The 15,181-nt window shown below is 41.0% G+C and overlaps 1 protein-coding gene across 1 annotated transcript in view; it reads right to left on the bottom strand.

The window, feature by feature from the left end:
- Positions 1-9,183: 9,183 nt before the first annotated feature.
- Positions 9,184-15,181, bottom strand: part of PNKD (PNKD metallo-beta-lactamase domain containing) — a 45,045-nt gene continuing 39,047 nt past the window's right edge. The window contains exons 8-9 of the mRNA XM_081935833.1: positions 13,912-14,027; positions 9,184-12,878 (exon numbers count right to left, since the gene is read on the bottom strand). Coding sequence (XP_081791959.1) covers positions 12,702-12,878; positions 13,912-14,027 — 293 coding nt within the window. The 3' untranslated portion in view covers positions 9,184-12,701. The remainder of the gene's footprint in view (positions 12,879-13,911; positions 14,028-15,181) is intronic.

Genomic DNA, 15,181 nt, shown 5'->3' with positions numbered 1-15,181 from the left:
CCATTCAAAGTCAATAAAGTCCATCCACCCCAGAACTAATAAACTTCATCCATAGGAAGACAACCCTACTTTAAGTGAGCAAGACTTTGCCAAAATAGGATATTAAGATACTACTTCATCCTGGACTATTTGCTCTCTGATTGTCTAGTCCCCATAAAGCAATTTAACTGCTACACTGCGGTGGATGTTGTGCTACAGCTGAACATTGCAACAGTATCCCAAGTGAACATTTGTTTATGATTTCCATTCCTGTTTATATATATATACATTCCTGTTTATACATATATGTAAACAGGAATGGAAATCATAAACAAATGTTCACTTGGGATACTGGATATATATGGAAAGAGAGAAGATTAGAGAGCATAAATAAAATTTACATCAACCTTACATAAATTAGAAAAACAAAGATTGCATTCCACCTCAGCTGTACAAAGGATAAGATTCAGCTTTTGTATACTTTAGGATTAATGAATATATTATTTATTGTCCTTTTTATATAACCGGGATAATAGGAGCTAATAGTTTCTGAATCAGAAATCCATTTTCATAAATCTAGAATATGAAAACATCTGACAGTTGTAGAAAGTTCATTCCTATTTTTTTCTTCTGAATTGCTACCATTTTGAATGTCTGGGGTTTTTTTTGTTTGTGTCTATTCTTGTACATGTGTCATATTGTTGTGGCCCAGCAGGAGCTGTTGGAGCTGCCACCAGACTCCAACAGCGAGGGTCCCTATGAGTCGGCTCTGGAGGATATGGAGGACCCTGGACAGGGTTCCGACTCTGAGCAGGGATCAGAGAGGCTGGTTGGCCACCAGGAGGCACCTGAGGCATGGAGCAGTGGTGAAAGCCAAAGGGAGTGTGCTCCTGACGTCATGCCTTGGAGCAGTGGGGAGGAGGCAAGGGAATGGTTTCTGGATGCCCGGCAATGGAGAGCTGATAGACGTAGAGAACAGGTACACATTTACAAGAGATGATTGGACTCAGGTGATCGTAATCAGGCTCCTCTCAAGGCTATTTAAGGAGGGACTTTCCGAAAGTTGTTTTGCAGGAATCAACTTATCATTAGAGTTGGAGACGCTCTCAAATCTGTGTCGTACCTCAGCAGGTTGGATTGCTGCCAAGGTGTTATCTGGACCTCGGCAGGCTGGATTGCTGCCAACGTGTTATCTGGACCTCGGCAGGCTGGATTGCTGCCAACGTGTTATCTGGACCTCGGCAGGCTGGATTGCTGCCAACATGTTATCTGAACCTGGATTGCTGCCAAGATTTAAACTGTATGTAAATAAAACATCTTGCAGAGACCTTGTTTCGGAGTGCTTTGGTATATGAGAAGGGGGGGTCAGAACACATATAGTTAGTGTTAACTCAGGCAATTAGCTGAGCAAATCCGTGAGGCATTCTTGGCATGATTTCAGAAGTAGTTTGCCATTGTGTGCTTCCTATGGCTAGCCTAAGAGGGAATGACTGATCCAAGGTCACCCAGTTAGCCAATTTGCTAGTTGATGCCTAAATCACAACAGTAAACCAGCCTCTGTGTGTGTGTGTGTGTGTGTGTGTGTGTGTGTGTGTGTGTGTGTCCACGTGCATCTGCACATGGAATCATAAACTGTAAGTAACAGATAACAGATTAACCTTATGGAAGGGACCTTAGGTCATTTAGTCCAAAGTCAAGCAGGAGACCCTGCTGGTGGAAATGTTGTTAGGAATCATCCACTCCAATGTTATGCTCAGTGCACAAATTCACTACTGCAGCTACTCTGAAGGGTTAGGGTCCATCTTCTATTTAAATTTCTCCAGCAATGATTTAATTGCCTTCCAATATCATTGTTCCACTATTGAACAGCTCTTATAATAAAGACTTGTTTCCCCTGGTACCCAATGAAAATTGGTTTCCTTGTAATTTAAATCTATTACTCCTTATCTTGCCTTCTTTCCCATTTTCTATACAACAATCCTTTAAAAAGATGAAGACAGATATTATATTCTCTGCAATCTTCTTCTTGCTCATGAGAGCAATTGTCCTTTTCAAAGTCTTTCTGAAACATTGAGGTGTTTGCTTTCCCCCCCCCCTATATTTCTGTTGTCCACAAATTTGATATATAATCATTATTTAACTTCTTATCCAAGTTCTTCTCTACTAGGCTCTCTTGGAAGGCTTGGTTGGAAACTTGCATAAAGTCAGGCTACATTAGGTCCACCACATTTTCCATGGTCAACCCAACAGGTGACTCTCCCAGAAAAGAAGACCGGGGTTGCTTGGCCTGATTTACATACAGTATTCCAGCTGATCTTTCTCACAGGAACTACTGCCAAGTCAGACTCCATCTGTCTTCCTCTAGCTGTTGTACTAGTGTGTCCTTTCACAACTGACATGGTTCCAAAAGCTCTTTTGGCTGTTTTAACTTGTGTTACCTTGAAATCTGACTTTGTTTTGTAATTTAAGCTTTATGCTGATAAACCTCTTTGGTAATTTCACTATCATCTGTTTTCTATACCTGCCCCTTTTAGCTCTCAGTTCTGTCAAACAATCCCAGGGCATCCAGAGCAATTTCCTAAGTTCTTTCTCATGTTATTTTCCTCATTGGAAAGGTGTGTGAATAAGTTGTTGTTAGTTGCGAAGTCCTGTCCAACCCGTTGTGACCCCATGGACAACATTCCTCCAGGTCTTCCTGTCCTCTGCCATCCTCTGGAGTCCATTTAATCTCACACCTATTGCTTCGGTGATTCCATCCAGCCACTTCATACTCTGTTGGCCCCTTCTTCTTTTGCCCTCAATTGTTCCCAGCATTAGGCTCTTATCCAGTGAATATACTTCTGGTAAATTATTTCAGAGAAATTCCCAATACTCTAATTGTCCAAATTTAGGCTTGTGGAATTTATTTATCTACATTAGTCATATGGGTGCCCCTATCAACAAAGCCAACTCTGCCTGGTGATCAAATTTTATAATTAATAGAATAATGATATTCTTTTCTTTTTTTTACTTGCCTGAAATCTGGTGTGAAGTCTGCACAGTTACGGTCCATTTTTTTCTATTTCTTCTTTTATGTCTTAAATTTCAAAATTACATGGTGATTTCTTTCAAAGTTCTTGCTAGGGTTCCCACTCCTTTTACCTCTTCCACCAGCTTATCCACACCAGAGGTGGGATGTACCAATACGGATGTACTGGCAGTGGTCCGGAGCAGCTTAAAGCATTCCGGTATGGTGGCTCTTTTGGCCCACCCGCCCGCCTGCACTCTATAGCTGTTTTAATGGGAAATGGAAAAGTACACACTTGCGCACAGCGTGCGGTGCCTGTGCAAGCCCCAACAATCAGCTGGTTGTCGCAGGGGTGGTGGATCGTGCACACGCACACAGCGCAAGTCAGACACGTGCACGAACAGAACGTGCAAGCACGTGATCAGTGTACCGGAAGTGCCAGTAAGAGCAACCCACCACTGATCCACATGGGTTAGGATCAGATCTAGGAATGCTGGTCTCCTTGTCTGCTCTTAAGCCTTATGGAAAATGAAACACTCAGCGAGACTAATCTGAAATGCTGGCCCCTTGCAGAATTTGTTTTCCAACAAATGTCTTGCCAGTTGAAATCTTCAATGATAGTGACAACTCTGATCCCCTAAAAGTTTCCTCAATTCATTCAGAAGCAGAACTGATGCCTGATTTGACATTCTATAGCACAGTCCAAGAGTTATATAGAGTATACATGTAGTTGTGATTCCTGTTTTCTGTATTCTGACTCAAACACTTGACTGGACTCTCATGCTCTGATTCTCAGAATTTAATAGATACAGTATGTGTATTTCCTTGGCATATAACGCTACCCCTTAACTTTTTTTTAATGCTTAAATTATACCATTACTGTAAATGTTTATATTTGATAAGGTAGATCATAACCTACTACTAGATAAAGTAGAAGAATGTGGGTTAGACAGCATCACCAGCAGATGGATTCGTAACTGGCTGACCAACCGCACTCAACGTATAGTCCTCAATGGAACTGCATCTTCATGGAAGTATGCAGTGGAGTACCCCAAGGCTCTGTTTTAGGCCCAGTACTCTTCAACATCTTCATCAATGATTTGGATGAGGGAATAAATGGGGAACTCATCAAATTTGCAGATGACACCAAGCTGGCAGGAATAGCCAACACTCCAGAAGATAGGCTAAAGATACAGAAGGATCTTGACAAACTTGAACATTGGGCACTATCTAATAAAATGAAATTCAATGGTGAAAAGAGTAAGGTTCTACATTTAGGCAACAAAAACAGAATGCACAGGTACAGTATAGGTCAGTGATGGCGAACCTTGGCAACTTATGGTGCCATAAGTGGGGGGAGCGCATGGGGGTCGAGCATAATGCAAGTCACTTCCGGTTTGCTCGGAGGGTAGTTTTAAGCGTTCCGAAGGCTTCAGGGATGGTCCCTGAAGCCTCCGGGGGGGCGGGGGGCTCTTTTTGCCCTCCCCAGGCTCCTATAAAGCCTCTGGAGCCTGGGGAAGGCGAAAAATAGCTTTTAAAAATGGTGAACTCAGCTGGCCAGCACTCGCATGAGCGCTGGCCAGCTGACAGGGCAGCGCCTCGTGTGCCCTGACAAATGGCTCCGCGTGCCACTTGTGGCACGCGTGCCATAGGTTCGCCATCACGGGTATAGGTGGTACCTTGCTCAACAATAGTAAGTGTGAAAGGGATCTTGGAGTCCTATCGGACAACCATTTAAATATGAGCCAGCAGTGTGCAGCAGCTGCCAAAAAAGCCAACACAGTTCTAGGCTGCATAAATAGAGGGATAGAATCAAGATCACGTGAAGTGTTAATACCACACTTGGAATACTGCATTCAGTTTTGGTCACCATGATGTAGAAAAGATGTGGAGACTCTAGAAAGAGTGCAGAGAAGAGCAACAAAGATGATTAGGGGACTGGAGACTAAAACATATAAAGAACGGTTGCAGGAACTGGGTATGTCTAGTTTAATAGAAAGAAGGACTAGAGGAGACATGATAGCAGTGTTCCAATATCTCAGGGGTTCCCACAAAGAAGAGGGGGTCAAACTACTTTCCAAGGCACCTGAGAGTAGAACAAGAAGCAATGGGTGGAAACTAATCAAGGAGAGAAGCAACTTAGAACTGAGGAGAAATTTCCTGACAGTTAGAAAAATTAATCAGTGGAACAGCTTGCCTCCAGAAGTTGTGAATGCCCCAACACTGGAAGTCTTTAAGAAGATGTTGGATAGCCATTTGTCTGAAATGGTATAGGGTTTCCTGCCTAGGCAGGGGGTTGGACTAGAAGACCTCCAAGGTCCCTTCCAAGTCTGCTGTTGTATTGTAGAAGCACATTCATTAAGTTTGCGTCCCTCCAGGTTTGTTCTTTTAATACTACTTGCAATGCTTAAGGACTTCAGAATACAACTCTATTGTTTTTTTGATGGACTCTAAAAAAGCTGTTTTTTGCACATCAGAGGAAATAACTTTGGCTCAAAGGAAAAACATTGTATCTTTATCTTCAAAAGGTGGCATGGATTCATGCTAGAATTCTAATAATTTCTTTAGTAAAATGCAATAATAAAGCCTAAAATGTTATGCATATTTGTCTGTTTAATTCCTTTAACATTGGGTACTAAATATACCCAGTGGTGGCATTCAGCCAGTTCGCACCTATTCGGGAGAACCGGTTGTTAACTTTCTAAGCAGTTGGGAGAACCGGTTGTTGGGAAAAAATCTCGTTTTGTTTTTTCCACTTTGCAGGGTTAATCCTGTAAGAAAGGCAGGAAGGAAACATTCTGGTGTTGTTTCTAGCCTAATCTTTATTGCCCTGCTTACAGAAACTACTTTTCTGGTTAACCCTTATTACATTGTAACAGCTAAGGCGAAGCGCCCATCAACTTGAGTGATGTTGAGTTGGCCACATCCACCCAGTCACATGACCACTGAGCCACACGTACCCAGCTGGTCATTAAGGCAGAGAACAGGTTGTTAAATTATTTGAATCCCACCACTGAATATACCGGTAATTCACACTTAAGCAATTGTTGGAGCAGTAAAGATATAGTGTAATATTTGTTTTTTTAAAATGCTAAATTAACCATATAACACTTTAAACCTGTTCTTTATAATATGGAAATTGGTCTGCAAGATTTTATCCTTGGTAATTTCAAGATAAGAGTCCAAAGTCAATTTCCAAAGATGTGATGCTTTTCTTTTCTTCCATTTCCCTTTCCTTTCCTTTCCTTCCCTTCCCTTCCCTTCCCTTCCCTTCCCTTCTTTCCTTTCCTTTCCTCTCCTCTCCTCCCCTCCCCTCCCCTCCTCTCCCCCTACCCCACTCTCTCTCCTCTCTCTCTTTCCTCACATCAAACCCTGATAGATTCCTGGGCCATTTTGGAACTTAATTTAATAATTGTTGCATGATCGTTAATGGATCACAGACAAAATATATAGACTGTAAACACGCATTTCTAGTTTAGCCAAAAATGCTCTTGTAGAGTTATGAAAAGCAACATATGGTATGTTAGCCCTGCCAATATTACTCCTGGAATGAGATTTGAATGAAGGACTCTGAGCCATCTTTTCTCAAAGGCTGGCTGCAGGGAAGTCAACTTCACATAATGTGATTAGCACTAGACAATAGCAATAGCACTTAAATTTACATACTGCTTTACAGTGCTTTATATCCTCCTCTAAGCGGTTTACATAATCGGCATATTGCCCCCAACAATCTGGGTCCTGATTTTACTGACCTCGGGAGGATGGAAGGCTGAGTCAACCTTCACAAAATGTTCCATTTAGTGAATTAACTTAACTACCTGATCTTCTACATTACTTCTCACCCCCCAAAAAACAACTCAGCAGTGACCTAATAATCTAGGTCTGTACCAACTCAAACTGTTAGTCTCCATTTAACCAGGAACAGGAACTTGAAAGCCATGACAAGTCTTGGGTTTTAATTCCAGCTCCTGCCAATCAAAAGCATTTGGTCTGTGTTCAGTGTCTTGAATGGTCCCAGCCAGTTGTGGTTTATTGACTTAACTCCTGGTTACTGCTTAAGAGTATTTGTGTGAATCAAATCCAAAGAGGAAGTTGACATATTTAAAATGGTGGTTGACTATTAATCTTAAATTAGTTCATGACAGTTAGAGGGAGTCTTGAAACTTAAGGGCAATCATACAGTAAAAAGTATAAACTATCTTTTGTGAAACTAAAAACTTGGCGGTGAACCTGAGCCTCAGAATGTATTAAGAGTCCCGGTCCTTGCCTTTACTGTAAGTTTACTAACTATCCTGGCTGCTGTATATTATTTTTATTTTGATGTTTTATTGTTTTTAATTGTTTTCAGTGTTTTATAGTTTTAGAATTGTAAGCAGCTCAAAATGACTTGGCTGTGAAGGCAGCTATAGAAATTGAATAAATAAATGTTATTTCTGGAATTAGCCTGACTTCAATATGGAAATCATTAGGCAATTGCATTTGCATATTTTTCTTGGCATAAAACTTTAGGTGCCTTTGTATTAGGGGTCCTTCACCTGGTCCATTTCTTGGCAAAGCAGCACATTTGATCATGTATTTATTTTGTGCAATTGCAAAATAAATACTGGTTGTTTTCCTGCCCTTGTCTGGCTAATTGAGACAACTGCTGGGCAATGAACTTTTGTCTTTTATGTGACAAAATAGCAATCCGCCTGACACACTAGCCTAAGGAACGTGCTGGTACATCTGGCAATTTCTTATCAGCGGGAATTTCCCCAAAGATTTGGTCTGCAGCAACAGTGAAAATGGAAACAAATATCACTGTAACTCCAACAAAAGGCCTCTTTTGTAGATAGTCTGGTGTATGATATTCTACGGTACCAGAGTTCAAAAATACTTGCAGGAAGTCCTTTGGTTTTCTTTTTACTTCTGGGGATTGTAAAAGAACCTTCAGAAGGTTCATTTGTCCATGATAAATTATTCTCTCTTTGTGAATGTTAAATAAAATCAAATGGACTATGTATATTTGTGGATTAAAACTCCCTGCTAAATATTTATAATCCATTTAAAAAATCACATCCAAATCCTGTGTCCTTGTTTTTTCAGCCTCTTCTTGTTTTCCAAGTTCATCACTTGATTGTAGTTTATTTTTTGTACTTCTCACCTCTTTTGTGTGATCTATGGTCAATTTGTGTTTGAGAACAAAAGTATTCACTTTTTAAAATAGACATCTTCTATAGAATCTAAATCTTCTTTCTTGATATGTAAACACCATCCCTTCCAATTTATCCTAGCAAAATGGAATCTTTTTTATTTTTCTTTCTTTTTAAAATATCTGTCAGAAAGAGTGTTTTTCCCCCCTCAAGCTTCTGACAGAAATTTCTTTCAGGATAATTATACCTACATTATCAATCTTCAGTTTAGTTTTAAAATGGCAATCCAGAACATGATCTCTGCTTCCTCTCTTTACAAAATGAATCAATGAATCTCTTGGGACTTTTCTAATCACAGCATAGCAGGGCTTTATTCTATAAATTTTGCCCATTTTGCCATTTTTCTTTTCTTCCTGACAATTCAGTAGTTGTGCCAAGCCTCAAACCATCTTACTCTTTATATTTTCTCCAACATCTTCTGGAATAACATGAAATCATAACTGCAATTTGTTCTGTTTCTTCAAGGCAAAATTATCCATATCACCTTCATACTATATATCTCTGTATCCATTCTATGTTCCAGAAAACCCACTTTCTTGTTTATCTTTCAAATTTCTCGCATCATTTGATGTAATCTCTTTGATTTTTGTCTCCACTGCTCGTATTGTTTTAGCTGGATGTTCCTCCAACATAGTTTTCATAAAATTCAATTCACCAGATTTTCTTTGTTCCTGTAGTTTTTCTTTTGTCATTCTTAGACTTAATTTTTATTAAATTTAATAAAGTTTTTTAAAAAAAAAACTTTTATTTTATATTAAGTTGGATCAAAAATCAATATTTTGTTTATTTAGTATTCTCTTTTATTCTGAACAGTCTGATAGTTTTGGCTCCCTCCAATAAAAAAATAAATTCTATGCAAAATCTTACAATTTTTTCAGTGTTATTGCCTTTGGGTCTCTCTTATAGAAAAACAATAATTCTATTAAATTCCTCAACCTTCTATTAAAAGTTGTTAAAAGTTAATTGCTTCCTCTTGTGCCTAATATTGAAATAATACTTAAATACAATGCAGCAAGGCAAATCAGGTATTCTTCTTAACCAATCATATGAAGTATTTATTGACTCCTCATACTCTCAAAACAGTTTATAAATCTTCCCAAAAGCTAGCAAAATTAGGCAGAGAAACTAAACAAAAATTACTCAGCTGATAAAAAAGAGATTTACAGCCATAAATGTGCAATTAATCTAGAAAAGGATGTCTATGTGTCCTCATTTATTTCTCAGAAAGCATTTTATTGGAATACATGTTGGAATGTATTATATGCAGCAAGTACAATAGTATTCAGTCAATAGACGACAGTGTTTGTATACTCTGTGGTCCTTTTGTTCTGAAGGTGGCCCTCCATGTTCTGTTTAAACCTCTTCAGCAAAGAAAATTTAATTATGCTACTTACAAATGGCATCCGTCCCACTGTTGAACAGCTCTTATCATGAGGCTTTTTAAAAAATGCCCAATGAAAATCTACTTCCTTGTAATTTTAATGTGGCATTCCTCACCTTGCCTTCTGGAATAATTTTTTCCTATTTTCTATACAACAATTCTTCAGAAACAATCCTTCATCAGAAAGATGAAGACAGATATCATGTTCCCTTCAATCTTCTCCTTGCCCAGTTACATAAGAGCAACACTTACAATCCTGTAAGAGCCATGGTGGCAGTGGTTAGAATGCAGTACTGCAGGCTACTTCTGCTGACTGCAATTTGGCAGTTCAAATCTCACCAGGCTCAAGGTTGACTCAGACTTCCATCCTTCCGAGGTCAATAAAATGAGGAATCCAGATTGTTGGGGGCAATATGTTGACTCTGTAAACCACTTAGAGGGGGGCTGTAAAGCAGTATATAAGTCTAAGTGCTATTGCTATTCAAGATCAATGTTGCATCAGAAGTTTATATCGAGTACGGAAACCTACTAAGGCATTTGTCAAAAAATATTAAGAAGCCCATTCCTTAACGGCACCATGAACATAAAAATCAATTTTATATGTCAAAATAAATATTTTGGAGCCAAAAACAGTGTGACTATTTTTAGTGTAGTTCCAGATTTCATTTTTCAGATATAATTTGGTAAAAACAGAATCTTGATAGTCAAATCCACTTGTACCTGAGAAAATATCCATTTTAATTGAATTGAACAAGTTGTGCCTCTGCTAAGTCTCGAACAGGGGTATCAAACTCAAGCCCCATGGACCGGATGCAGCCCACATGGTACTTAAATCTGGCCCACGGGGCCGGCCTGGAAATTTCAAAGGACCGGCCCCGCAGTGCCTCTGCCAGCCAGAAATGGTCTGCGCGGCCTCCATACAGCCCATTTTTGGCCAGCACAGCTGCTGGAGGATGGGGAAGTAGAAAATGAGGTAGGGTGTGTGTGGCTGCCCCATGCCCCTTTTTGGCGGGCAGGGTGCTGCAGGAACTGTCCATTCCATCTCCCTCCTGCTCCCCCCCCCCCCTGGCCAATCCACGGAGAAATCTTCATGGCTGGAGATTCCCCTTCTGTTCTGGTAATATAAGAAGAGAGTAAACACTGGAGAAATAGCTACTACTACAAATGTATGTAGTTTAGCAGCCTGAACATAACAGTGTAGAGAAGATCACGCCCTTCCATAGTGACTTTATTTCCAACATATAACTTCCACAGGTTCAGCTCCGCTGATGTGATTCCCTTTTTGACAAAGTTGTGTAGATTCCAATTTCACAATAAGATTGCTTTAAAAGTCATTGTTCAATTTTTAAGGACTCTAAAAATATTTTCCCTGAGATTCAGCAGGCAGGATACAGCGCTTATAAATGATGGGCATTTCATTTTAGTGGTATCATAGAACGTCAACATTTGGCAAACATTTCTCAGTAGTACATACAAATCAAGTGTTCCAAATTTCTCGGTTCCAGAATTCAGCGTTCATAGACTCTGAGAAAGAAGGCCAAACTGAAAAGTATAGCTGACAAATCTCTTCCTCCAAACAAAATAGCTAATGGGGTAAGACTATTTCCTATTTCATTCAAGATTTAAAAAACTGGTCTGATAAAGACTTGGTGTTGTAACAAATAAGAGACTAACTGGAATTAAATTATACTTGGCTGTGCAAAGCATTCACAGAAGGTATTCACAAGTGCAAAAACCATGAGTGTGTAGATTAAGCCACTTGGCTCAGGGATCACTTTCAAAACAGCTGCACAAGCTTGGAAAAACAGAGGGCTGCTTTAATGACCCAATGTGAAGTGCTGTGCTCACATTGTTGCATGTTACAAAGCATCTCTTTCAAACCCTTTGCTCAGTTCAATTATAGATAACGGTAACTTTAATTACTTACAATAACACAAATACTAAGTTCAAGACGATGGTCCTGAGACACTTGAGTTAAATATCACAAAGTTGTCCTAAACTATCTTCTGCAAGCAACTTGCATGGGATCTGTGGAAGGAAGGCTGAAAGACCAAACGGTATCTTCCGAACAGCCTTCCTTCTTCCATTTTCTTGCTCTCTCGGGAATTTGAGCAATTTTTGGCCTGGGGCTTTATGAAGAGTGAGAGCTGAGAGACTTTACATTAACACTGACATGCTTGATCTGAGCCTGGACATTTTCTTTCAAGAAATCTGTGCATGGTGTAGTGGTAGATGTTATTCCAATCTTCTCAGTCCTATTAAAATAGGGGAAAGTGGAACAAAAGCACTAGTAATCGCGAACATACACGGCTGCAAGTTGCAAGATGATTTGGTTCTTAAGAAAAGTTTGGCAGAGGAAGGAGGGAAGGCCAAACTTCCTTCTCAAGTGCCAGCCAACAACTGGAAGACAAAAAATAGCCTCAGTGGATTACTCGCTAATGGAAACAAGAGAAGTCGTCCTTGTAGTGAATTGCAAGAGACTTTGCTTAAACTCACAAAAATTGTTTCAGCATCAATTTGCTATATATTTTATCTTTCTGCAGAAAAACAGCATGTAGGAATTGGGGATGCATGGTGGGTTTTTAAAAAAAAATCTGCTCTGCCATCCATGAGACGAGACTCTTCCTGGGAGGCTGTGATCCCACTTATCATAAGGTAAAGGTAAACCTTCCCCTCGCACATATGTGCTAGACGTTCCCGACTCTAGGGGGCGGTGCTCATCTCCATTTCAAAACCCGAGCCAGCACTGTCTGAAGACGTCTCCATGATCATGTGGCCGGCATGACTAATCACGGAACACTGTTACTTTCCCACCAAAGGTGGTCCCTATTTTTCTACTTGCATTTTTACGTGCTTTCGAACTGCTAGGTTGGCAGAAGCTGGGACAAGTAACAGGAGCTCGCTCCGTTATGCGATGCTAGGGATTATCGTATCACCACTTATCATAGTAAATGGATAAGCAGCACTGGAATCAGAGTTTCTGAAGAAAAAGATCAAGTAAAGGCAGCCATTCCCATCATGTTGTGGTATAAAGACCACTAATCCAAGTTGGATGTTTCTCTGTGTGACAAAATTCATTTTGTGCCTGCACTGCTCCTCGCAGAAGTCTGATTCAGCCCCTACACTGGACTGAACTCTCCACTTAAAGGTTTGCTTTGTAGACATCCTTTCGTAGTCGCACTTCCTTCAGTACCCGGGCCCGGAAGGTGTCCCAGTCCTCATCCCTTTGGCGCTGGAGGCCCATGGATTCCTGAATCTCCTGGCAGTGAGTCCGTAAGAAAGGATTATACTGTTTTTCTTCACCAATTGTGGAAGGACACTGTGAGAGACAAAGAATGAATTGGCTACTTATTCTGAATGAAAAAAAATCAGCAGCAGATACTTCTCAGAGAGTAAGGAAGATAACCATGATAGAAACATGCAAGAACTATTATCTAAACAAAAGGGCATTTTTAAAGACATACCTCCATGATTCTTTGGAATATAAGAAGGAAAGGGAGGTATAGCAGACCTAAGCACTTTATAGCCCACAGGCCACATTTAGCCCACAGGCCATAGTGGTCAGTAGCAGAAAGTCAGCATCAGAAGTGGCAGCTTATGGAGGGGGGGGGAGCAAGGCGATAGTGTCCACAATGGTCCCGGTTTCTCATGTGGCCCCTTGGAAAAATTAATTGCCTAACAGCATAACATTCTGCTAATAAAACACTAAATAATAAAACATCACTCTTCAAACTGCTCTGACATGATGACTGTATTGCCTCTAATCTAATCTGGGAGGGTGTCCTCACTTAAGGACTGCTTTGTTTAGTGACCATTCAAAGTTACAATGGCGCCGAAAAGTTTCCTTTATCACCAATTCTCACGCTTAGGACTACTGCAGTGTCCCCCGTTACAGGATCAAAGAATTGGACACTTTGCAACCGCTGGGTGTTTCTGACCAACGCAGCATTCCTTGATCATAGGATTGCCATCTGCACACTTGACAAACAGCTTTTTTTTTGTTAAGTAGAGTCAATGGAGTAGCCAGCAGAGAAATGGCAAGTCGGGGTCAGGGGGTGTCTCGTTTAACGACTGCCATTTGCTTAACAACCAAGTGGGAGTGATATAAGCCTGTCATGCTGATGTATAGTTTAATGATCTGAGTTGCTTGTCCCGACTGTGTTCTTTAAATGAGGATTATCTGATTGATACATGGCAACTAAAGGGGGAAAGGGAAAACATACACAGCTGCTGAAGTATGTCGTTCTTAAAGAAATTACGAACCCCAAAATGGCTTCCCACCACTCTCCACCCCAGGTTTTCTTTGGAGTGAGGGATGGATCCCCTGCCATGTGCATACAAACAGTCCTTACTGTGCTTCTCTTTTCAAGCCGCTGTTGGGTCACCCATTGGAGCTTCTGTTTTAGAAAGGGGTTTTCTGCCTCCAGAAGGCTTGCAAACATTAGGCATTCATGTGCATACTCATGCCCTAAAGAAAGAGGATGAACAGTCAATACCGTCAGTGGTGGGATTCAAAAATTTTATTACCGGTTCTGTGGGCATGGCTTGGTAGGCATGGCAGGGGAAGGTTACTGCAAAATCCCCATTTCCTCCCAATCAGCTGGGACTTGGAAGGCAGAGAAGAGATGGGGGCTGGGCCAGTCAGAGGTGGTATTTACCGGTTCTCCGAACTACTCAAAATTTCCGCTATCAGTTCTCCAGAACTGGTCAGAACCTGCTAAGTACCACCTCTGAATATGGTGTAGTTATCCGGGGTCTCTCAACATCTCTGTTCTGTATTTCAAGCTGCTTAATTTCTGATTCCCAAACAGTGGTTTTCCTTTGAGAATCCTGCAGACTGTGCTAGTAGAATCTTCGGAACAAGCTCAGGGCAGGGGGGGGGGGGGGGGCTTTGCTTACACACAGGTAGTTCTCAACATATGATAACAAAAGGGATGGGAATCTCCATCACAACGAGATGTGGTTATACAGCATGACCACATCACTTAGCAATGGCAATTCTTGCAGTCCTAGTTGCTGTTGTTAGCTGAATCCCACGATCATTAGGTGAGGCAACTTCCTGCCAGTTTTCCGAAACCAAAGTCAGTGGAGAAGCTGGCAGGACATTGCATGTCCCAGGGGGCTTGCAAGTAGGTTAGCAGGTGGGTAATGCCAGGTAGGATACAGTGGATGAGGATACGAGGGAGTGAGGCAAGGCTTGGGCAGCAGTGGTGCAGTGGTTAGAATGTAGTACTGCAGGCTATGTCTGCTGACTGCCGGCTGCCTGCAATTTGGCAGTTCGAATCTCACCAGGCTCAAGGTTGATTCAGCCTTCCATCCTTCCAAGATCAGTAAAATGAGGACGCAGATGGTTGGGGGGGAATATGCTGACTCTATAAACTGCTTAGAGAGGGCTGTAAAGCACTGTAAAGGGGTATATAAGTTTAAGTGCTATTGCTATTGGGAAAGGTGGAAAGGAAGCATGGTAAGGCTCAGTGAGGATTCCCAAAGGTAGTACCATGAGGCTCAGAGAAGACATACAAGAAGGTAAGGGAAGCATTCTAAGGCAGGGGTGTCCAAACTTGGGAACTTTAAGATTTGTGGACTTTAACTCCCAGAATTCTGGGAGTTGAAGTCCACAAG

Source organism: Natrix helvetica, assembly GCF_964273705.1.
Source record: "Natrix helvetica genome assembly, chromosome: 1".
Classification (NCBI taxonomy): Eukaryota; Metazoa; Chordata; class Lepidosauria; order Squamata; family Natricidae; genus Natrix; species Natrix helvetica.
The sequence above is the reverse complement of the archived record's forward strand: the minus strand, read 5'-3'. Positions and strand labels throughout refer to the sequence as shown.